The sequence below is a fragment of the Caretta caretta genome, chromosome 21 (genome assembly GCF_965140235.1).
Source record: "Caretta caretta isolate rCarCar2 chromosome 21, rCarCar1.hap1, whole genome shotgun sequence".
NCBI lineage: Eukaryota > Metazoa > Chordata > Testudines > Cheloniidae > Caretta > Caretta caretta.
Window position 1 is genome coordinate 19,181,480 of NC_134226.1, and position 24,083 is coordinate 19,205,562.

The 24,083-nt window shown below is 43.9% G+C and overlaps 1 protein-coding gene across 10 annotated transcripts in view; it reads left to right on the forward strand.

Annotated features, from left to right (window-relative positions):
- LZTR1 (leucine zipper like post translational regulator 1) overlaps positions 1–24,083 on the forward strand; it is a 300,011-nt gene that overhangs the window by 33,849 nt on the left and 242,079 nt on the right. For 8 of the 10 annotated variants that reach the window (XM_048826871.2, XM_048826873.2, XM_048826876.2 and 5 more), the window contains exons 3-5: positions 1,898–1,954; positions 2,805–2,884; positions 6,925–7,033. In XM_048826871.2, coding sequence (XP_048682828.1) covers positions 1,898–1,954; positions 2,805–2,884; positions 6,925–7,033 — 246 coding nt within the window. Of the gene's footprint in view, positions 1–1,897; positions 1,955–2,804; positions 2,885–6,924; positions 7,034–21,495; positions 21,653–24,083 lie in introns of those variants that run through there. The other 2 variants (XM_075121897.1, XM_075121896.1) reach the window with 2 other exon arrangements.

Sequence of the window (24,083 nt, forward strand, 5' to 3'; positions counted from 1 at the left end):
CTGGATTTGTGCTGGAAGTGGCCCAACTTGATTATCCTACACATTGTAAGGAGAGTGATTACTTTAGATAAGCTATTACCAGCAGGAGAGTGGGGTGGGAGGAGGTATTTTTTCATGCTTTGTGTGTATATAAAAAGATCTTCTACACTTTCCACAGTATGCATCTGATGAAGTGAGCTGTAGCTCACGAAAGCTTATGCTGAAATAAATTGGTTAGTCTCTAAGGTTCCACAAGTCCTCCTTTTCTTTTTGCGAATACAGACTAACACGGCTGTTACTCTGAAACCTGTCATAGATTTTTAAGTGATTGCAAGTAGTGAGACATAAGTCAGAATTGGTTACAAAGAAATAAAAGGTAAAATGCAAACTGACACCTAACTTAACAAGCTAAGTGAACGTAAAGCAAAAGGCTCTCTCACCATATGTTCTAGTAGAAGACTACTAGAATCTTTCAGCCAGGATCCCTCCCCACTCCAATGATGCTTCCTTTTTCCTTCATGTATTGTTGATGCTGTGAGTAGAGATGAAGGGAGAGATAATCTGGGGAGTTTGTACCCCTTTCTTATAGCAACTCTCTACTTTGAGAATCATCTCCAGCTGGGGTTCAGGCAACAGTCTGTGGGATAGGAATTTCCAGCTGTTTCTTTGCCAACATACACATTTCTCTCTCACACCCTTTTTCTTGCCAAAGAATGACTGCTTATCCAGGTGATAGTCCATCGGATTTTGTAGACACCTGGCTGAGGCATCAGTTTGCCTTTCGTCTCTGAGGAATTGGTTTGTGTCTGCTTTTCTGAATTTGGAGCATGTTACAGCAATGTTATACAGTAAAATCTTTACATACAATGTTGCCATGCATATTTTACCAGGACACTAATGATCAGTACATTGTGAATTTTCAAATGATAGCTTTGTACAAAATCCATTATAGTTTTCTAAAAAGGGTGAAGGGTGAACGTAAGGATACAGACTGTCACATGCACATGATTCATTTCTTTCTGCGTAAGAATGATGATCAGGGTCCTTAGTTTTTCTATCTTTTATGGGTATTTGCTGCAGGAGTGAGAGCTCCCCAGGGCCAGATGATGAAAGTCTTGAGAATTTATGTTGGGGCCAGACCTTAGAAATGTTGCTGTCCCAATACTCTTCTCTTCAGATAGGTGACTTATACTGGAGCCATGGCTCTTTGCCTTGGTAGCTCTGTATTTGTGAGAGTGTCAGCCACTTGGAGCTCATGCTCTAGAGGGCTAGTCTCAAAAACAAGAGAGCAGAAATAGAAGGGATGGAGAGGTGGGTATTGGGTGTCAACAATGAATAGAGGTAAGAGGAGAGACTGCTGCATGAGGAGAAGTTGAAAGGACTAGGACTGTTTTAAGGAGGACATGAATAAGAAAGGACGTGACTGAGGTATAAAATAATAAGTGATATAGAGAAGACAAATTAGGCACTTCTGTTTACCCTTTCTCAAAATACAAAGTAAGAGGGGACATCATATAACAGACAGGACACTAAAACTGATAAAGACACACCTTTTCTTTTGGCTGTGGAAATTCCTGCCACAATACATCCCAGATGACAAACAGTAGGATCGTAGAATGATCTATTTATATGGATATTAAGAATATTCACAGCTGTACTCGCCAGAAGAAATATTTTTTTCCAAGGGCTATAAACTCTTCGGTATTCTGTAAGTGCCAACAATCGGGTTTCTTTTTTTTTTTTAAATCATCTGGTACTGGCTATGTGAGAGACAGCATACTGAACTAGCTGGATCCTTGCTGTGATCTGCTCTGGCAATTCCTATTCCTACAAAGTTTTAGTGCTGTTGTAGTTTGTCTTTATTTCTGCATATGTAGCTAAACATTCATTACATCTTTTCCATCTCTTTCCGTTGCAGAAAAACAATGTTGAATGACCTATTGAGATTTGACGTAAAGGATTGCTCTTGGTGCAGGTATGAGAATATTTCTCATTTTTATTACTGATTTAATTCCTGCCATAGAAGTCTACTGGACTTGACAGCTGTCCAAAATGGGTTAACTTAAGTAAAAACTTCTTTGGGAGCAGGAGATTATTTGACTTTTTTTCCTGGAGTCGAGGTTATTTTAATTTCCACCTCATTCATGTATTTGTTGATGTTCGGTGAGATCCTCACTCCTGTTTCAGCCCCTTTACACCAGGTAAACGGGTGGGAGTTGTGTAAAGAGCCCCAGTTACAGCAAGCACTGTGGAAGACAGTTGTAGAGCTGACTTCTGAGAATCCCCTCGCAATTCCTGGTGTAGGGGGCATGCCAGGGGCTATGTCAGTGGTGCTGCTGAGATTTGGGGCAGCACTGCTGCCCCTAGAGCAGCCAAGGGAGGCTGCTGTAGTTTAGACAACCTCTGAAGGCTGTCTTCATTACCGAGAGAACTCGTCCAGCTCCCAGAGCAGCCCAGGATTGGGAAGGGTTAAAGCCAACTTCGCCCCACTCCTGCCTGGGCTGTGAGCGGTGTGTTATCTTACTATGTAGCTATATAATAGTGTTGCAGAATTTATTTCAACATTCATATTTAAACTTTGCATAATATATTTAAAAAAAGAATTAAACTTAATAAAACACTTAATCTACCATAAAATCATGGTCAGCATGATTAGAAAATATAGAATCAATGAAAATGCTCATTTATTAACACTGAAATAACGACTTCAGTTAATTGCCTTCCCAAAACAAATATCTTCATACCCAAGTTAAATAATTTCTTTGTGTACTTGAAACACACAAAGGAAGCAGCAGTCAACCCTATCTTTTTGTATTATCCCCCAGGGCTTTTACCACAGGGACCCCTCCAGCGCCCCGGTATCACCATTCAGCGGTAGTCTATGGGAGCAGCATGTTTGTGTTTGGTAAGCCAGTGACAAACTCAGGCTTTGTGTACTGTGAATAATGAATGTTTTGAGAATTTATTGGGCTGTTTTTTAAAAGGGAGCGTTAACTTTAAGAGGTGTGTAGGCATGAGTCGAAGATCTCCAGTTCAGTCCCTCCCTGTGGCTGATTTATGGCCAGGACTTCAGGTTTGAGTTTCCTTTCTTTTGCCCCAGAAAAGACTGCATACCATCAGAGGTGGTAAAATGCACAAAACCTATTCTACTGCAACACCTTCACGAGCTGCTCTGCCTGTGCTGGAAAGAAGACGAAGTACCACAAGAAATGAGAGACGCCAACATCATCACTCTCTATAAAAACAAGGGTGACAGGAGTGACTGTAACAACTATCATGGCATTTACTTTCTCAGCATCATGGGAAAAGCCTTTGCATGAGTTGTCCTGAACAGACTTCAGACCCTTGCATACAGAATCTATCCTGAATCACAGTGTGGCTTCAGAGCCGAAAGGTCTACTTTTGACATAATCTTCTCACTGAGACAACTAGAAGAGAAATGCAGAAAACAGTGCCCCTTCACATAGCCTTTAGAAGCAGACTATTTTTGCTTCTAGAAAAGATTGGATGTCCCCCCAAGCTCTTGAGCATGATTTGGTCCTTCTATGAAAACAGGTATGGTACAGTCCAATATGACTGCTCAGTCTCAGAGGCTTTCCAGATTTGTAGTGGGGTCAAGCAAGACTGTGTACTTGCCTCAACTCTGTTTTGGATCTTCTCCTTACTACTGAAACAAGCTTTTGGTTCCTCAACTGAAGGAATCGACTTGTACACAAGATCTGATGGAAAGCTGTTCAATCTTCACAGGGGTAGCCAAGCTAGTCTGTATCCACAAAAACAACTAGGAGTCCGGTGGCACCTTAAAGACTAGCAGATTTATTTGGGCATAAGCTTTTGTGGGTAAAAAAACCCACTTCTTCAGATGCATGGAGTGAAACTTGTTCAATCTTGCAAGACTCAGATCTAAAACCAAGACTTGGAAGGCCATCATCTAACACTTCCTCTTCGCTGACAGTGCAGCTGTGACAATCCACACAGAAGTCCATCTCCAAAACCTCATGGATAGTTTTTTCCAATGCCTGCCAAGGCTTTGGGCTTACCGTAAGCCTAAAAAGAAGAACATAATGTGCCAAGGAATTGAAGAAGCACCCTCCATCAACTATGAGCTTGAAGTGGTGAATTAATTCACATATCTGGGGTCCAGTGTCGCAGTCAATCTTTCACTTGAAACAGAACTCAACATCCGCATTGGAAAAGCTGCCACAACAATGTCTGACTGAGCAAGAGGGTACGGCAAAACAACAAACTGACAGAAAACACAAAGATCTGTGTGTATTGTGTGTGTGTTATCAGCACACTTTTGTACAGGAGCAAGACATGGACCTTACACTGTCATCAGGAAAAGAAGCTCAATAGCTTACCTCTGAGTTGCCTTTGTCAGATTTTTGGAATCTCCTGGAGCTGTTGCTGAGCTGAGGTGCTCAAGAGGGCCAGTATACCCAGGGCCAAACACTCCTCAAACAGAGACGCCTCCACTGGCTTGGGCATGTGTGCCGAATGAATGATGGGTGCATCCCAAAGGATATCCTGTATGGTGACCTGGCATCTGGAAAAAGAGCCAAAGGGTGCCCAAAATTTCAAGGATGTGTGCAAGCAAGACCTCAAAAGCAATGGATGTGTGTAACTGGGAAGATCACACTCAGGACTGCAGCCTTTGGAAAGAAGAGCTTAACAAAGGTCTCCAGAGTTATGAGAGGAAGCAGTTCAGCTTGGAAGAGAAGAAAAGAGCTTGCACAAGGCAGAGCCCAAAGGGTCAAAATACCACCTTTAAATGTGTCAGATGCAGCAGAGATTCTCTCTCTCTCTCAATTCAGTCTCTTCAGTCACAGCCACAACTGCCATAAAATCAATTGAGTAAATTCGTTACCTCTCAGGTACATATCCATGGTCTCTCGAGACTGAAGGATGCCTACTACTTGTGTAAAATAAACAACTACTCAACTACTTAAATTGGTAGCCTTTAAACAAATAGGAGCTCCTCATTCATAGCCCAGTGGCAAGTGACTTCCTTCCAATGCATTAAAGAGAAGGCTGGACAGCTGAATAATTAAATCACCTACTTGTCAGAGACTTCGGGTTGTCCCTTTTCTTTACTCTGCTTTATCTAGTTTAAGGTTTTACCCATGGTAGGGAATAGTTTTTAAACCTGTTCTTAAAGATGGTTTGTGCTAACACCGATTAAATGTGTTGTGCCTAATCAGTAATCTATTATGCCTAATTGTTAATGGTACCTTAGAATAGTTGGGCCTGATCCACACTGACCAGGCAAACAGTGTTTAACTTGTGTTTGCAGAAATAGTGTTTAAACCAGGGCTTAAAAATGATCCTTTAGTACAGGTAAAGCTGTGAAAACGAGCCCCTCTCAAAATTGACTATGAAGATCCTATTGCCCTAACTATCAACATAACATCATGAGCTTCATTTTCAGCACTTAGCAGGGCTCTGCTTGGGCTCCTTCCAATGCTAATTCACTTTTCTAATATGAGAGGAAACACCGGTTCTTTTGATTGACAAATGATCAAAGTATTGTAACCTTACCTTACCTCAGAAAACTTTGATTCGCATGGATTAAAGGGTTTGTAGTATTGCTGATGATTCAGTAGGTGAGGTTTTTCCCACTGAGCCTGTGCCATTAGTGTTTTGCCCAGGGGACTGTAGTGGTGGAGGGACAGGCCTTTTCTACAGTAGAGGAACTTGTGGCTGTGTCCTTCCATTATTGGGAAGTGCTCTTTTGCCCACATACAAACTTGCTAAAGGCAACTATTTTTCTGCTATCCATTGGCTTAAGTTATCCTGATTCCCCATGGGGGATAAGTGCTAATCAGTGTTAGTTCAGCTAGTAGAGTGCCAGTGTGGACACACCTGACCACCGTGGTAATGCAGTTGGTGCAAATAGTCCTCCCATCACTGTCTTGCAGAGTACCAGACACTACAGATGTGGCGTGTGTGATCTCCTTTCTGCATTCCACTGTTAATGGGTCAAGTTGTCCAGGAGCCTCCTAGCCCTGTGGAGCTCACTTGCAAGCCATTTTCAGAGACAAATTTTTTTGTTAAGTGATATCACAGTGTGCTACCATCCGTACCTTCGTATTTTTGTGGGATGAGCAGTATGTGCAGAGCTAGCTAGGAACGTCATCAGAAATAGTGTACTAATGGCTGTGTCAGCAGCTCTCCACATTGGGTATCAAACACAAGAACCTGTGCTGGCAAAAGGCAAAAGACCTGAGGCGGTGTCTAGAAATAAAGGACCATAATAAAATTCCTTGAATTATCAAAAGACCCTATCTGTTCTAGAAGGATTGGGCAGCATCACCTCCAGAGAGCCTGCCATTCATCATGATATAGTGGCTGACAATGCTAACTCTTCTGGAGAGAGTCTCCAAGATGAAGAGGATAGACAGAATGTGGCCTGTGCTATACAGGAGGTCAGATTAGATGATCACAATGATCCCTTCTGGACTTATAATGTATGACATGCACTTGGCTGTCTGGGGGCTTGGATCACAGTCTAGGATTTTGCCACTGCCAGACAGGGCTTGTTAGGAAATACAGCAGTTGAGGTCCAAACATCCCTAGAGCTTTTAAAAAAAAGTCTTGAGATTTTTTTTGTAATGTAAAGATACATTACATCTCCTTCCTTAGAGGTTTTTAAGGTCAGGCTTGACAAAGCCTGGGATGGGACGATGGCTGGGATGATTTAACTGGGAATTGGTCCTGCTTCGAGCAGGGGGTTGGACTAGATGACCTTCTGGGGTCCCTTCCAATCCTGATATTCTATGATTCTATGATAGAGGAGATAACCTTAACATAGCTCTTTTATTCTATATGATAAACTGTTCGGTGGAGTTATGTCATTTTCAATCAGCTATTTGCTAAAGTTCATAATAACTGAGTATACATTGTGCCAAATGTGAAACTTTGTCTAATGAAATTGTTGTTATCCAGGTGGCTACACTGGAGATATATATTCCAATTCCAATTTGAAGAATAAAAATGATCTTTTTGAGTACAAGTTTGCAACTGGCCAGTGGACAGAGTGGAAGACTGAAGGAAGGTAAGGGGCTGGGTGTCATGGAACACGAGCCTCCATTAGGAAATAGTTGTAGTGGCAGTAGTAGGCAACGCTATTGCTAAGTTTGCACAACAGGTTCTATTATAGCCTCTTGTTGTTATAGACTCAAAAACTTTCATCTTTTGGGCTGCAGTTTTCAAGCAGGGACTGTCCCAAGGTAAATGCTCTTCGAAAGTTTTGCCAAAAATCCCTTAATCTATTAATCTGTATGACAGTGGAGGGGGAAATACGTTTTTGTTTGGTTGGTTGTTTTTTGTTTTGCATTGTTTTAAAAAAAAATTGTTGTGTGATGTGTTCTTTCCAGGAGTCAGTGCAAATTTATTAATTGGTTCACCACTTCATCAATGGAAAGTGGATATACACCAGCCTTTGTACTCTGAACAGTTTTGCCACACACTTCATACAAACTCACTGGTAAAGATAAACAGTCAAACAGATTTATTAACTACAAAAGATAGATTATAAGTGATCGGCAAAAAGTCAGAGTTAGTTACCAAAATAAAATAAACTAGAAGCACGCAGTCTAAAGTCTCAACCCTATTAAACTGGACAACATCTAGATTAAGAACTTTTTCTCACCCCACTGGATATTGCAGTTCATAGTATACAGATTTCACCCTTGAAACCTGGGCCACCATCCTCTGTTGGATCTTCTGTGAGTGTCTTTGTTGCTTGCAGCATAGGTGGGGGCAGGAGAAAGGCGAAGCATCGGCCTCTATGTTCTGTTTTATACCCTCAGTCCCATGTGCTTGGGGAACACAAGTCCAGGCATGTCTGGGGGGCATTGCTGAGTCTACAGGAAAGGTTGAGAAATTCCCCTAGTGTGGCCTCGTGCAGGTGAGTCATTGAACTGTAGCTTCCTTGCTGGACAATGGCTGTTGATGGGTTGTTTGACACCCCGCCCGGGTGTTGGTAGACATACCCTTAGCATCTTATTTGCTTTTTTCGACCACTGTTGCACTTTGAGCATATGTCTTCATGCAAACTCCACAGTGATGCCTGCATAAGTTGTTATAGTTAATTCAGAACTTGTAAGGTGTATGAGTAGTTCCATTTTATCCTTCCAATGTGCATTATTTTGCATTTTTGGACCCTGAACTTCATTTTCCATCATGTTGCCCGTTCACCTAGCTCAGTTAAGTCCCTCTGGATTCCTTTGTCTTCTCTGGACTTGAATAACCTAAATAACTTGAGTTTGAGTCTGCAAATTTCACTACCTCACCACTCTTTAATTAACACATTTGACATCATTGGGCCTGGTACAGAACCTTGAGGCCATGGTGAAGACTGATCATTTATTATTGGGCACTTGAAAATGTAGGCCTCAGTATCTGTACCTCACTCATCTGTAAAATTGGCCTTATAATCAAAGCCTTGTGTATTCTGCAGCTATGGGATTTGCTGTGGATTTTATCCTTGCTGCAGAGCTGTGCTCCAGAATCTCAACTTTGTTGTAAAAAATTACATTTCTAGGCCTATTAGTTGTGCAGATAACATTGAACACGTGATCAGAATGTAAGCAATGAAATGATCACCTTAGTCTGCCTGAAATGGTAGTCGCCATTTTCATAGATAATAAAGCCAGAAGTGACCACTGTGATCATGTAGTCTGACCTCCCATATAACACAGGCCATAGAATTTCCTTGAATTAATTCCTGGTTGAATTAGAGTAGATCTTTTTAGAAAAACATCCAATCTTGAGTTAAAAATTGACAGCATTGAAGACTCCATCACAGCCCTTTGTAAATTGTTTCCATGGTTAATATACTCTGACTGTTAAAAATTTGATTTTATTTCCAGTCTGAATTTGTTTCTAGTTTCAACTTCTAGTCATTGGATCTTATGCTTTTGTCTGCTAGTTGGAGAGCCCTCTGTTATCAAATTTCTTTTCCTCTCTGCATAGGTACTTACAAACTGGAATCAAGTCTCCCCTTGATCTTCTCTTTGTTATACTAAACAGATTGAGTCCATCACTATAAGGGATGTTTTCCAATCCTTTAATCATTCTTGTGGCTCTTCTCTGAACCCTCTGCTGTTTATCAATATCCTTTATGAATTGGGCACACCAGAACTGGACACAGTATTCAAGCAGCAGATGTGTCATTGGCAAAGAGAGGTAAAATAATCTTCCTACTCCTCAGTTGTCTGCTGTTTTATACATCCAAGCCCTTTTGGCCACAGTGTGACATTGGGAGCTAATTTTTAGCTGATTATCCACCACAACCCTCAAGTCTTTTTCAGAGTCACTTTTTCCCAAGATAGAGTCCTGCATCCTGTAAGTATGGCCTGCATTCTTTGTTCCTAGAGGTATAACTTTACATTTTGCTGTATTGAAATGCATGTTGTTGTGCCCATTTTACCAAGTGATCTAGATTGCTCTGTATCAGTGACTTGCCTTCTTCATTATTTATCATTCCTCCCATCTTAGTGATCTGCAAATGTTCGGTGATGATTTTATGTATTCTTCCAGGTCCTTAATAAATATGTTAAATAGAGTAGGGTCACGAACCAATCCCTGTGGGACCCCACTAGAAACACCCACCCAGTGATGATCCATGTTTACAATTACATTGTAATTGTAATGTGGGATTGTAGCTAAACTTAAATTATAATGTGGAGGTTGGCTAAACGTAAAACTCCCGTTCAGCAGAAAATACAGAGTTGAAGTAATGCTGTGGGAGGTGTTGTCTTAATTCTGCATGTCCTGGTTTGGAAATGTTCAGTTTAGCCCATCTCCACATTCTGGAAGGGCACAAGGCAGCACTAGGTAGACTTACATCTACATTAATTAAGTTTTTTGGCTGTGAATTTCCCATCTTTTTGAGAAAGCTGTGGAAGTGAGGGGGGCATAGTTGGTGGGAACACATAGGAGGGAACCTCATGAGGTCTTTCTAGGCACATCTCACCATCAATGAGCTACCATGCCCCAAGTAGTGCTGTAAAGGCCGTGATCAGGAGGGAAGGTTGTAGCTAATGGATTGTGAAGAGTGTATTTAGCAGCTGGAGACAGCAAGGGGAGAGGAGACGTAGAATCCCTAGGCCACATCAGGGACTACTGTGGGGAAAACAACTCTGCACACCCACCTGTACATAGGAGGCTTGCATAAGTTAGAAATGGCTCATGTCCATATTAGTGGTGGATCTCTCTTCCTGGTCTCGGTGCTGTTGGACAGAGCTTGCCCGTTTTTAACGCTCTCCAGTCTCAGCATTGTATTTCTGTGGCATACGTTGTTCCCAGCCTCAGTTCCAGACCCAGTCCATCAAGCTTAGTGCTGCCGGCCAGGAGTTCAGTGAGCCTCTCGTGGCTCAGAACCACTTCATCCTGACTGGGACTTTTGTACTGGCCAAACTGGTGTTATTTTCAGTGTGGCAGCTAGTTTCTCCCACCTCCTCCTGGCCCATACCACCATACCAGATTTCACATCCCTGACAGAGTACTACCGAAACTGTCTCAGAGCAAGATCCAGGGAGGCGGGTAGATGGCATTGGGAGTACACTTGTGGGGAGCTGAACATCTCTAAACTTCACATACCACTCGCACTTCCAAAAGGAGCTTCGTTGTGGCCCAGATACTGAGGGAAAGGCTGGTTGAAAGCCCTAAGGTGCACAGCACATATCTCCCAATGAGTGAATTGGAACTCAAGCTGCATGTGTTTAAGGGGAGTGCTTGTTCTCCAAACTCACCTTACTCAGGACTTGTCTACACTGGCAAGTTTCTGCGCAGTATAGCAACTTTTTGTGCTCAAACTGCAGACGTGTACACACTGCCAAGCTACTTTTTGTGCAAAAACTCCTCAGTTGCAGTGTTGCAAAAAACCCACCTCAACGGCTATTTGCACAGAGGCTCCAGCGCTCTATTGTCAGTGCAGACACTTGATTGCTTTCTGTGCTGTAATTGGTCTCTGGAGCTGTCCCATAATGCCTCAAGTGACTGCTCTGCTCATTGTTTTGAACTCTGCTGCCCTAGAGACATGCACCCCTCCCCTTTCAAAGCACTGTTTCTGACAGCCATTGCGTGCTGTACTGATCTGCTCCGGGACACAAAGCAAACCATTTCCCCTGGAAAAATCATGGAGCATGTCCTCAAAGAATCAATCCTGAAGCACTTACATGAGAGGAAGTGATCAAGAACAGTCAGCATGGCTTCACCAAGGGAAGGTCATGCCTGACTAATCTAATCGCCTTCTATGATGAGATTACTGGTTCTGTGGATGAAGGGAAAGCAGTAGATGTATTGTTTCTTGACTTTAGCAAAGCTTTTGACACAGTCTCCCACAATATTCTTGTCAGCAAGTTAAAGAAGTATGGGCTGGATGAATGCACTATAAGGTGGGTAGAAAGTTGGCTAGATTGTCGGGCTCAACGGGTAGTGATCAATGGCTCCATGTCTAGTTGGCAACCGGTGTCAAGTGGAGTGCCCCAGTGGTCGGTCCTGGGGCCGGTTTTGTTCAATATCTTCATAAATGATCTGGAGGATGGTGTGGATTGCACTCTCAGCAAATTTGCGGATGATACTAAACTGGGAGGAGTGGTAGTTACGCTGGAGGGCAGGGATAGGATACAGAGGGACCTAGACAAATTGGAGGATTGGGCCAAAAGAAATCTGATGAGGTTCAATAAGGATAAGTGCAGGGTCCTGCACTTAGGACGAAAGAACCCAATGCACAGCTACAGACTAGGGACCAAATGGCTAGGCAGCAGTTCTGCGGAAAAGGACCTAGGGGTGAGAGTGGACGAGAAGCTGGATATGAGTCAGCAGTGTGCCCTTGATGCCAAGAAGGCCAATGGCATTTTGGGATGTATAAGTAGGGGCATAGCGAGCAGATTGAGGGACGTGATCGACCCCCTCTATTCGACATTGGTGAGGCCTCATCTGGAGTACTGTGTCCAGTTTTGGGCCCCACACTACAAGAAGGATGTGGATAAATTGGAAAGAGTCCAGCGAAGGGCAACAAAAATGATTAGGGGTCTGGAACACATGAGTTATGAGGAGAGGCTGAGGGAGCTGGGATTGTTTAGCCTGCAGAAGAGAAGAATGAGGGGGGATTTGATAGCTGCTTTCAACTACCTGAGAGGTGGTTCCAGAGAGGATGGTTCTAGACTATTCTCAGTGGTAGATGAGGACAGGACAAGGAGTAATGGTCTCAAGTTGCAGTGGGGGAGGTTTAGATTGGATATTAGGAAAAACTTTTTCACTAGGAGGGTGGTGAAGCACTGGAATGCGTTGCCTAGGGAGGTGGTGGAATCTCCTTCCTTAGAAGTTTTTAAGGTCAGGCTTGATAAAGCCCTGGCTGGGATGATTTAATTGGGGATTGGTCCTGCTTTTGAGCAGGGGGTTGGACTAGGTGACCTCCTGAAGTCCCTTCCAACCCTGATATTCTATGATTCTATTATTGTGGAATGCTCGTGCTGTTGAACACAGGCGTGTGTGTCTGTGTGTGTGTGTGAGAGAGACAGTGCTGTGCAGAGAGCCCAGGGAGGGAGGCGGAGGCTGATGTCGGGGTTTCCCCCTCCCCCTGCCTCAGAACTGGTTGCTTCCTGCTGCTGTCTGAACTTACAAGTCAGCATGCTGATGTACTCTCTGACCCCAAACCACAGTCTTCCCTCCACCCCACACCCACCCTCCCTGTCTCACACACTTTCTCCCCCACCCGCTTAGTTGAATAGCAGCTGGCAAAGTAGTAGGAGGACCATGGAAGAATAGAATTGCACCATGTGTTGCTGTGCTTTCCCTATGAGGCATTGCAAACCCTTCCCAAAGCACCCTGAGACCAGCTGCACAGTGGGCTAGATACCACAATGCACTGCTGTCATTGCCATTGCAAGAGCTGCTAATGTGGATGTGCTCCAGCGTCACAAGGAGCACAGTGTGGACACGCAATGGCAGTTTAATTCCAGTGTTTTAATAAAAGTGGTAAACTTGTGGCACAGAAACTTGCCAGTGTAGACATTTTCTGTGTGTCACTTACACAGGAGTTCTGTGGAAACAATAGCTCAGAGGTGAGACCTGTCCATGAGCAGAGTAGCTAAAAGCTTTTGTAGTGCAATAACTTATGAAATATTTCTAAACAGGTCCTTGGTACCCTTGAATAGCTGAGTTCAGGATCAGTCCAGCAATATAAATTTTGAGGCACTGAGCCGTAGCTGTTTTTTTCCCCCCTTGCCCAGTGCAAAAAATGTTATAAGAATCTGAACTTTCAAACCAGCTCATTTTTGTGGAGGGGGGCACTGTATCCTGACCAACCAATCCTAAATGTGCCCCATAAAGTCTATCCCAATCCCTGTTGCACTTAGAAAAGTTGGCTCATAAACAGAAATCTCTGCTCAGTATTAACTATGGAAGTTACTATCACTCCTCCCTAATACCGGTTGCATTTGTAGCCCCAGGTGAGAGCTCTAGTTAGGAGATATGAGAATATCTGTTGTCCAAAGGGCAGGATTGGCACTCATAATATTTAGGTAGGGTTTGGTTCATGAGCCACTACCTGTTTCATGTAAGACACAGCTGGCTGTAATGCACGCTGACATCCCTTAGTTAGTTGGCACAGTTTAACACACCAGGCTCCAGGTGCCCTAGTATCATAGTGCATGTGTAAAGCATTTTCTGACGTGCATCGCAACCACAGGCCAATTTACAGAGCTGAACGGACCCTGTGAGAAGTTTTAATATATTGCTTCTCCTGGAATTGGGTGTCAGATATAGCTGAGGTCATAAGAATGGTCATACTGGGTCAAACCAACAATTCAGTCAGTCCAGTATCCTGTCTCTGACAGTGGCTGGAGCAAGATGCTTCAGAGGGAATGAAGAGGATGAAGAGAATGAAAAGAACAAGACAATTATCAACTGAACCATCCCCCTGTCCCAGTTTCTGGCAGTCAGAGGGTTCAGGGATACCCAGAACATAAGGTGTTACATTCCCTGACATTCTTGGCTAATAGCCATATATGGAACTATCCTCCACAAACTTACCTAATTCTTCTTTAAATCCAGTTATACTTTTCAACATCCCCTAGCAATGAGTTCCAAAGGGTGACTGTGTGGTGTCTGAAGATGTACTTCTTACATTTGTTTGAAACCTGCTACCTGTTAAATTTATTGGGTGACCCTTGGTTCTTGTGTTATGTGAAGTGGTAAATAACACTTTCACTTTCTCCACACCATTCATGATTTTATAGACCTCTGGCATATCCCCTCCTTAGTTGTCTCTTTTTGAAGCTCATCAATAAGCTAAGATTTTGTCATGGTTATTTTTAGTAAAAGTCACAGACAGGTCATGGGCAATAAACAAATTCATGGAGCCCGTGACCTGTCTGTGACTTTTACTAAAGATAACTCTACAAGCTGGGGGGTGGGAGTGGGGAAATGGAGACATGGCCCTGGTTGCAGTCCCTGGCGGAAGCCACGGTGCAGGGGTGCACGGCCATGGTTGCAGCCCCTGACGGAAGCGAGGCAGGAGTGCATGGCCCTGGCTGCAGCCCCTGGCGGAAGCCATGTGGGAGGGGCACACTGCCCTGGTTGCAAATCCTGCGGAAGCTGCGGGGCAGGGGTGCATGGACCCGTAATAGCCCCTGGTGCAAGCTGCAGGGCAGGGGCGCATGGCCCTAGCTGCAGCCTCCGAAGAAGTTATGGGGGTCTGGTAAAGTCACGGAATCCAGGACTGCTGTGACCAAATCGTAGCCTTAATCATCAGTTCCAGTCTTTTAATCTTCCTCTGTATGGAAGTTTGTAACCCTAATCGTTGTTGCACTTCTCAGTACTTCGTCCAGTTCTACTATATCTTTTTTGAGATGGGGTTGTCGTGGTGCCTGGAGTGACTCTCAGCTGACAATACCCAAACTCAGGACAGATTGTCAGAAAATAGGGCAGACATCCCCAAACTGGTGGTACAGTCTGTCATTAGATTCACTAAGCCAGTAATAAAGAGTACTGCTGGATCACTATATTAGTTTGGAATACAGATAATTCCCTTCCTTCCCCTTTTTATTACCCAGACAAACTGGACTTTATGGTGTAAGGTTATTAAAATTAAAACCACAACACATTAGGTTTTTCCAGTCCTAAAAGACCAGTCATTCACTGAAGGTCACTGGATGTTCAGGATCTCCCCCAAAACAACACTGGAGCCAAACTCTCTAGTAACTAAACTGTAAGTTATTGTGTAAGAAAATAAATTAGTTATTAAAAGGTCAAAGCCGAGAAAATATATTACGATTGAATCAGAATCATAGAAGATTAGGATTGGAAGAGACCTCAGAAGATCATCTAGTCTAACCCCCTGCTCAAAGCAGGACCACTCCAACTAAATCACCCTAGGACTTTGTCAAGCTGGGCCTTAAAAACCTCTAAGGATGGAGATTCCACCACCTCCCTAGGTAACCCATTCCGGTGTTTCACCACGCTCCCGTGAAATAGTGTTTCCTAATATCCAACCAAGATCTCCCCCATGGCAACTTGAGACCATTGCTCCTTGTTCTGTCATCTGCCACCACTGAGAACAGCCTAGCTCCATTCTCCTTGGAACCCCCCTTCAGGTAGTTGAAGGCTGCTATCAAATCGCCCCTCACTCTTCTTTTTTGCAGACTAAATAATCCCAATTCCCTCAGCCTCTCCTCATAAGTCATGTGCCCCAGCCCCCTAATCACTTTTGTTGCCCTCCGCTGGACTCTCACCAATTTGTCCACCTCCTCTCTGTAGTGGGATGCTGAAAACTGGACGCAATATTCCAGATGTGGCCTCACCAGTGCCGAATAGAGGGAAATAATCACTTTCTTTGATCTGCTGGCAACGCTCCTACTAATGCAGGCCAATATGCCGTTAGCCTTTTTGGCAACAAGGGCACACTGTTGACTCATATCCAGCTTCTCGTCCACTGTAATCCCCAGGTCCTTTTCTTAAGAATTGCCATTTACCCAGTCAGTCCCCAGCCTGTAGTGGTGTATGGGATTCTTCCGTCCCAAGTGCAGGACTCTGCACTTGTCCTTGTTGAACCTCATCAGATTTCTTTTGGCCCAATCCTCCCATTTGTCTAGGTCACTCTGGACTCTATTCCAACTCTTCAGTATACCTATCTCTCCCCCCAGCTTGGTGTCATCCGCAAACTTGCTGAGGGTGCAATCCATCCCATAATCCAGATCATTAATGAAGATGTTGAACAAAACCAGCTCCAGGACCGACCCCTGGGGCACTCTCCTAGATTCTGGCTGCCAACTAGACATCTAGCTGTTGATCACTACCTGTTGAGCCCGACAATCTAGCCAGCTTTCTGTCCACCTTATAGTCCAATCATCCAATCCATACTACTTTAACTTGCTGGCAAGAATGTGGGACCATATCAAAAGCTTTGCTAAAGTCAAGGTGTATCATGTCCACCGCTTTCTCCATATCCACAGAGCCAGTTCTCATCAGGTTGCTCAGGCATGACTTGCCCTTGGTGAATCCATGTTGACTGTTCCTGATCACCTTCCTCTCCTCCAAGTGCTTCAAAATGGATTTCTTCACGATCTGCTCCATGATTTTTCCAGGGACTGAGGTGAGGCTGTAGTTCCCTGGATTATATGAGTCTACTTATTAGCAGAGATATAAAATCTGCTAATTCTCCGTAAATCTCTTAGTCCTTCCATGAATTTTTCAGGGAGTCCCAAAATGAGTTTTTGGGGATCTCAGTTCAATGGCTCAAACTCCCCTTTTAGAGTACAGCAGATCAGAGATGTTGGATTTGTCCCATGAATCCATATTTATAGCTATCGTGCACAGAGAGTAAGCTGCCAGGTGTCTTCACAGAAAACCCATCACAGCATGTGTTTTCCTCTGACAAAGAATAGATACTTGAGTCTGTGAAAAGTCCCAGTGGCACTTGCTTGGAAGATCAAAGGCTTCAGCCTGAAGGCTTCAGTTTTGTAAACACCATGTGATAGCCAAACAGTTCTCTATTAAGTAAATTCACACCTAAATGCTAAATACATGCCTTTTGATCCAATGACAATTGAGTATAGTTGCATACATACTGTAAAGATAGTATAGAATTACAAGACATGAAAATTATTTAGTAACTACGCGTTCTTCTTCAATTGCTGGTCCCTATGTGGATTCCAAATGTGGGTGTGCATATGCACCAGAACGATTCATAGTGGTGTTTGTTGACCCATGCATGCGTCAGCCATGTGGTACATCCAAGGTGAAGAAAGGGGGTGGTCTCTACACCATTTTGGACCTTCTCTCCCTGACAAATTAATGTGCAACTTCCGTTTTCGTATGGTGACGCTCCTCCTTATCCTTCCATGGCTTTTCTGTGGCGCCTGGTTCACGGTTCTTGATATGAAAGACGCTTGTTCATATAAACATCCATCCCACGCATCACAAGTGTCACGGAGTGTGGGGGAGTCTAGGCCCTGCACCCCCCTTCCTGGGATTCACTGAGACTCTCAGCCAGCCAGTAAACAGACGGTTTATTGGACAACAGGAACACAGCCCAAAACAGAGCTTGTGGGGTACACCCAGCACCCCTCAGTCAAGTCCTTCTGCGGGAGCAGGGAGCTTAGACCCCAGCCCTGGGGTTCCCTGTGTTCCTCCACCCAGCACCAAACTGAAAACTAAACCCCCCCCAGCAGGCTCTCTCCTGCAGCCTGTCTTCACATTCCTGGGCAGAGGTGTTACCTCCCCCTCCCCCTCCCCCTCCCCCTCCCCCTCCTGGCTCAGGTGACAGGTTCTCAGGTCTCCCATCCCCAGGGCACATTCCCAGGTCAACACTTCCCCCTCCCTGCTGAGTCACATCGTCACAACAAGTTCTTATGCTTCATGGTGGGCACCTCCTATTATCAGTTTTGTGTCCTCCCCTTTGGGATTGCCACCCCCCCATGTCTTCACAAAGGTCTTCGCGGTTGTGGCAGCTTACATGTTGTGGCATCTTCGCAAGCAGGCTGGCTAACCTAGTGAGGAGGGCTTTAAGTTAGGTTCACTGGGGGAAGGAAACCAAAGCCCTGAGGTAAGTGGGGAAGTTGGATACTGGGAGGAAGCATGATCAGGAGAGTGCGAGAGGGGAGGGCTCCTGCCTCATACTGAGAAAGAGGGATGATTGGCAAGTTATCTTAAGTGCCTAAACACAAATGCAAGAATCCTGGGAAACAAGCAGGGAGAACTGGAAGTCCTGGCACAGTCAAGGAATTATGATGTGATTGGAATAACAGAGACTTGGTGGGATAACTCACATTACTGGAGTACATGTCATATAAACTGTTCAGGAAGGACAGGCAGGGCAGAAAAGGTGGGGGAGTTGCAATGTATGTAAGAAAGCAGTATGACTGCTCAGAGCTCCGGTATGAACCTGCAGAAAAACCTGAGAGTCTCTGGATTAAGTTTAGAAATGTGAGCACCAAGGGTGATGTCGTGGTGGGAGTCTACTAAAGACCACCGGACCAGGGGGATGAGGTGGACGAGGCTTTCTTCCGGTAACTCATGGAAGTTACTAGATCGCAGGCCCTTGTTCTCATGCGAGACTTCAGTCACCCTGATATCTTGCTGGGAGAGCAATACAGCTGTGCACAGACAATCCAGGAAGTTTTTGGAAAATGTAGGAGACAATTTCCTGGTGCAAGTGCTGGAGGAACCAACTAGGGGCAGAGCTCTTCTTGACCTGCTGCTCACAAACCAGGAAGAATTAGTATGGGAAGCAAAACTGGATGGGAACCTGGGAGACAGTGACCATGAGATGGTCAAGTTCAGGATCCTGACACAAGGAAGAACGGAGAGCAGCAGAATACGGACCCTGGACTTCAGAAAAGCAGACTTTGACTCCCTCAGGGAACTGATGGGCAGGATCCCCTGGGAGAATAACATGAGGGGGAAAGGAGTCCAGGAGAGCTGGCTGTATTTTAAAGAATGCTTATTGAGGTTACAGGGACAAACCATCCCGCTGTGTAGAAAGAATCGTAAATATGGCAGGCGACCAGCTTGGCTTAACAGTGAAATCCTTGCTGATTTTAAACACAAAAAAGAAGCTTACAAGAAGTGGAAGCTTGGACAAATGACCAGGGAGGAGTATAAAAATATTGCTCAGGCATGCAGGAGTGAAATCAGGAAGGCCAAATCACACCTGGAGTTGCAGCTAGCAAGAGATGTTAAGGGTAACAAGAAGGGTTTCTTCAGGTATGTTAGCAACAAGAAGAAAGTCAAGGAAAGTGTGGGCCCCTTACTGAATGAGGGAGGCAACCTAGTGACAGAGGATGTGGAAAAAGATAATGCTTTTTTTGCCTCTGTCTTCACAAACAAGGTCAGCTCCCAGACTACTGCACTGGGCAGCACAGCATGGGGAGGAGGTGACCAGCCCTCTGTGGAGAAAGAAGTGGTTTGGGACTATTTAGAAAAACTGGACGAGTATAAGTCCATGGGGCCGGATGCGCTGCATCTGAGAGTGCTAAAGGAGTTGGCGGATGTGATTGCAGAGCCATTGTCCATTATCTTTGAAAACTCATGGCGATCGGGGGAGGTCCCGGATGACTGGAAAAAGGCTAATGTTGTGGCCGTCTTTAAAAAAGGGAAGAAGGAGTATCCTGGGAACCACAGGGCAGTCAGCGTCACCTCAGTCCCTGGAAAAATCATGGCGCAGGTCCTCAAGGAATCGGTTCTGAAGCACTTAGAGGAGAGGAAAGTGATCAGGAACAGTCGGCATTGATTCACTATGGGCAAGTCATGCCTGACTAATCTAGTTGCCTTTTATAATGAGATAACTGGCTAATGTAGTGCTAATCTTTAAAAAAGGGAAGAAGGAGGATCCTGGGAACTACAGGCCAGTCATCCTCACCTCAGTCCCTGGAAAAATCATGGAGCAGGTCCTCAAAGAATCAATCCTGAAGCACTTGCATGAGAGGAAAGTGATCAGGAACAGCCAGCATGGATTCACCAAGGGAAGGTCATGCCTGACTAATCTAATCGCCTTTTATGATGAGATTACTGGTTCTGTGGATGAAGGGAAAGCAGTGGATGTATTGTTTCTTGACTTTAGCAAAGCTTTTGACACGGTCTCCCACAGTATTCTTGTCAGCAAGTTAAGGAAGTATGGGCTGGATGAATGCACTATAAGGTGGGTAGAAAGCTGGCTAGATTGTCGGGCTCAACGGGTAGTGATCAATGGCTCCATGTGTAGTTGGCAGCCAGTATCAAGTGGAGTGCCCCAAGGGTCGGTCCTGGGGCCGGTTTTGTTCAATATCTTCATAAATGATCTGGAGGATGGTGTGGATTGCACTCTCAGCAAATTTGCGGATGATACTAAACTGGGAGGAGTGGTAGATATGCTGGAGGGGAGGGATAGGATACAGAAGGACCTAGACAAATTGGAGGATTGGGCCAAAAGAAATCTGATGAGGTTCAATAAGGATAAGTGCAGGGTCCTGCACTTAGGACGGAAGAACCCAATGCACAGCTACAGACTAGGGACCGAATGGCTAGGCAGCAGTTCTGCGGAAAAGGACCTAGGGGTGAGAGTGGATGAGAAGCTGGATATGAGTCAGCAGTGTGCCCTTGTTGCCAAGAAGGCCAATGGCATTTTGGGATGTATAAGTAGGGGCATAGCGAGCAGATCGAGGGACGTGATCGTTCCCCTCTATTCGACATTGGTGAGGCCTCATCTGGAGTACTGTGTCCAGTTTTGGGCCCCACACTTCAAGAAGGATGTGGATAATTTGGAGAGAGTCCAGCGAAGGGCAACAAAAATGATTAGGGGTCTGGAACACATGAGTTATGAGGAGAGGCTGAGGGAGCTGGGATTGTTTAGCCTGCAGAAGAGAAGAATGAGGGGGGATTTGATAGCTGCTTTCAACTACCTGAAAGGGGGTTCCAAAGAGGATGGCTCTAGACTATTCTCAATGGTAGCAGATGACAGAACGAGGAGTAATGGTCTCAAGTTGCAATGGGGGAGGTTTAGATTGGATATTAGGAAAAACTTTTTCTCTAAGAGGGTGGTGAAATACTGGAATGCCTTACCTAGGGGGATGGTGGAATCTCATTCCTTTGAGGTTTTTAAGTTCAGTATTGACAAAGCCCTGGCTGGGATGATTTAGTTGTGGATTGGTCCTACTTTGAGCAGGGTCTCTTCCAACCCTGATATTCTGATTCTTATGTGTTGACTCGGGCGCTCCCTCTTTCCTTACCTCAATTATTGGCTTCTCGTTGCACCCTCTCAGACCAGTCTTCTCCGCACAATCCGGACCCTCTATGCACTCCTGGACTACCTAGGTATCTGCATCAATAACACAGAATAGAGAGTGTACAATGCTCACTTTATATTATTATTTTTTATTACAAATATTTGCACTGTAAAAAAGATGTTAAAAAATCTACAAGTTGAAGCATGAAAGGGCATATGAATGTTTCGTATATGTGGCACGTGAATACCTTTGCAACGCCAGCTACAACAGTGCCTTGCGAATGCCTGTTCTCACTTTCAGGTGACGTTGTGACGGGTTGGATCACAGAAACCCCCTTGGAGGCTGCCAACTGATGTGCCAAGACTACTTCTGCTCCTGCTTTCCTGCCCTGTCAGGTTAGGACTTCAGTGCCCTGCCTGGTTTGAGCGAGACCCGCTAGCCTGCTGCAAACCCAGACCCAGGTCTGAACCACGTCCCCTAACAGCTGTAGGCTTAACTGAAAGCTGTTTACGGAAGTGTTCCTGTCTTTAACACTCAGATGCCCAACTCCTAATGGGGTCCAAACCCTAAATAAATCCTTTTTACCCTGTATAAAGCTTATACAGGGTAAACTCATAAATTGTTTGTCCTCTATAACACTGACAGAGAGATATGCACAGCTGCTTCCCCCCTTCCCCCCTCCAGGTATTAATACATACTCTGGGTTAATTAATAAGTAAAAAGTGATTTTACTAAATACAGAAAGCAGGATTAGGTGGTTCCAAGTAGTAACAGACAGAACAAAGTGAATTACTAAGCAAAATAAAATAAAACACACACGTCTAAGTCTAGTACAGTAATAAAACTGAATACAGATAAAATCTCACCCTCAGAGATGTATTAATAAGTTTCTTTCACAGACTGGACACCTTCTTAGTCTGGGCACAATCCTTTCCCCTGGTACAGCCCTTGTTCCAGCTCAGATGGTAGCTAGGGGATTTCTCATGATGGTCGCCTCACTTTGTTCTGTTCCACCCACTTATATATCTTTTGCATAATGCAGGAATCCTTTGTCCCTCTCTGGATTCCCACCCCCTCCTTCTCAATGGAAAGCACCAGGTTAAGGATGGATTCCAGTTCAGGTGACATGATCACATGCCACTGTAAGACTTCATTATCCACTTGCCAGCACACAGGTATACAAGAAGACTTACAAGTGAAACAGAGCGATCTACAGACAATTGTCCGGGTTAATGGGAGCCATCAAGATTCCAAACCACCATTAATGGCCCACACTTTGCATAATTACAATAGGCCCTCAGAGTTATATTTTATAGTTCTAGTTTCAGTTACAAGAGTGATACATTTATAGAAATAGGATGACCACACTCAGTAGATTATAAGCTTTGTAATGATACCTTACAAGAGACTTTTTGCATGAAGCATATTCCAGTTACATTATATTCACACTCATTAGCGTATTTTTATAAAATCATATAGAGTGTGTCACAGTTGTAAATAAGAAGCGGGCAGCATTATTTCCCGTAAAAATGTAAACTTGTTTGTCTTAGTGATTGGCTGAACAAGAAATAGTACGGGGTGGACTTGTAGGCTCTAAAGTTTTACATTGTTTTGTTTTTGAGTGCAGTTCTGTGAAAAATAAAATTATACATTTGTAGGTTGCACTTTTACAACAAAGAAATTGCATTACAGTACTTGTCTGAAAGTGAATTGAAAAATACTATTTCTTTTGTAAAAGGAAATCATTCCTCACTAATCTATACAATTAATTATTTGAGGGTGTCAACAAGCACATGGTCAACATCCAAAAATATCTATAATAAATTTAAATTGGTAGCCTATTATTGTTTAACAGTGCGATTAAAACAGTGATTAATCACAACTATTTTTTAAAATCTAGTTAATTTGTTTTGCGTTAATCGCTTGAGTTAACTGCGATTAACTGACAGCCCTAGTTTTCAGAGAACTATCCACAGTGACTCCAAGAGCACTTTCTTGATTGGTGGCAGCTAATTTAGACTCCATTTTGTATGTATGTTTGGTATTATTTTTTTCAGTGTGCATTACTTTACACTTATTAACATTAAGTTTCATCTGCTGTTCTGTTGCCCGGTCGTCCAATTCTTGTGATCCCTTTGTAACTCTTTACAGTCTACTTTGGACTTAACTATCCTGAGTAATTTTGAATAATCTACAAACATTTGCCACCTCACTGTTTACTGCCTTTTTTAGATCATTTTTGGACATGTTGAACAGCACTGGTCTCAGTACAGATCCTTGGGGGACCCCGTTATCGCTGTGAAAACTGGCTGTTTATTTCTACTGTAGTTTCCTATCTTTGAACCAGTTACTGATCCATGAGAGGACTTTCTCTCTTCTCCCATGATTGTTTAGTTTGCTTCAGAGCCTTTGGTGTGGGACCGTGTCAGTGGTTTTGTGAAAGGCCAAGTACACTTTACCAACTAGATCACCCTTGTCCATGTGCTTGTTAATACCCTCAAAAAATTGTATAGATTATTGAGGCATAATTTCCCTTTTTAAAAGCTGTGTTGACTCTTCCCAACATATTGTGTGCTTCTGTGTGCCTGCTCATTCTATTTGTTACTATAGTTTCAACCAGATTGCTTGGTATTGCAGTTAGGCTTACCAGCCTATAATTACTAGGATTGCAGCTGAACCCTTTTTAAAAAGTTGGCATCACATAAACTTTGCTCCAGTCAGCTTGTACAGAAGCTGATTTCAATGATAATTACATACCACAGTTAGAAAGAGGAGTACTTGTGACACTTTAGAGACTAACATTTATTTGAGCATAAGCTTTTGTGGGCTAAAGCCCGCTTAATCAGATGCATGTAGTTGAAAATACAGTAGGAAGATAGACACACACACACA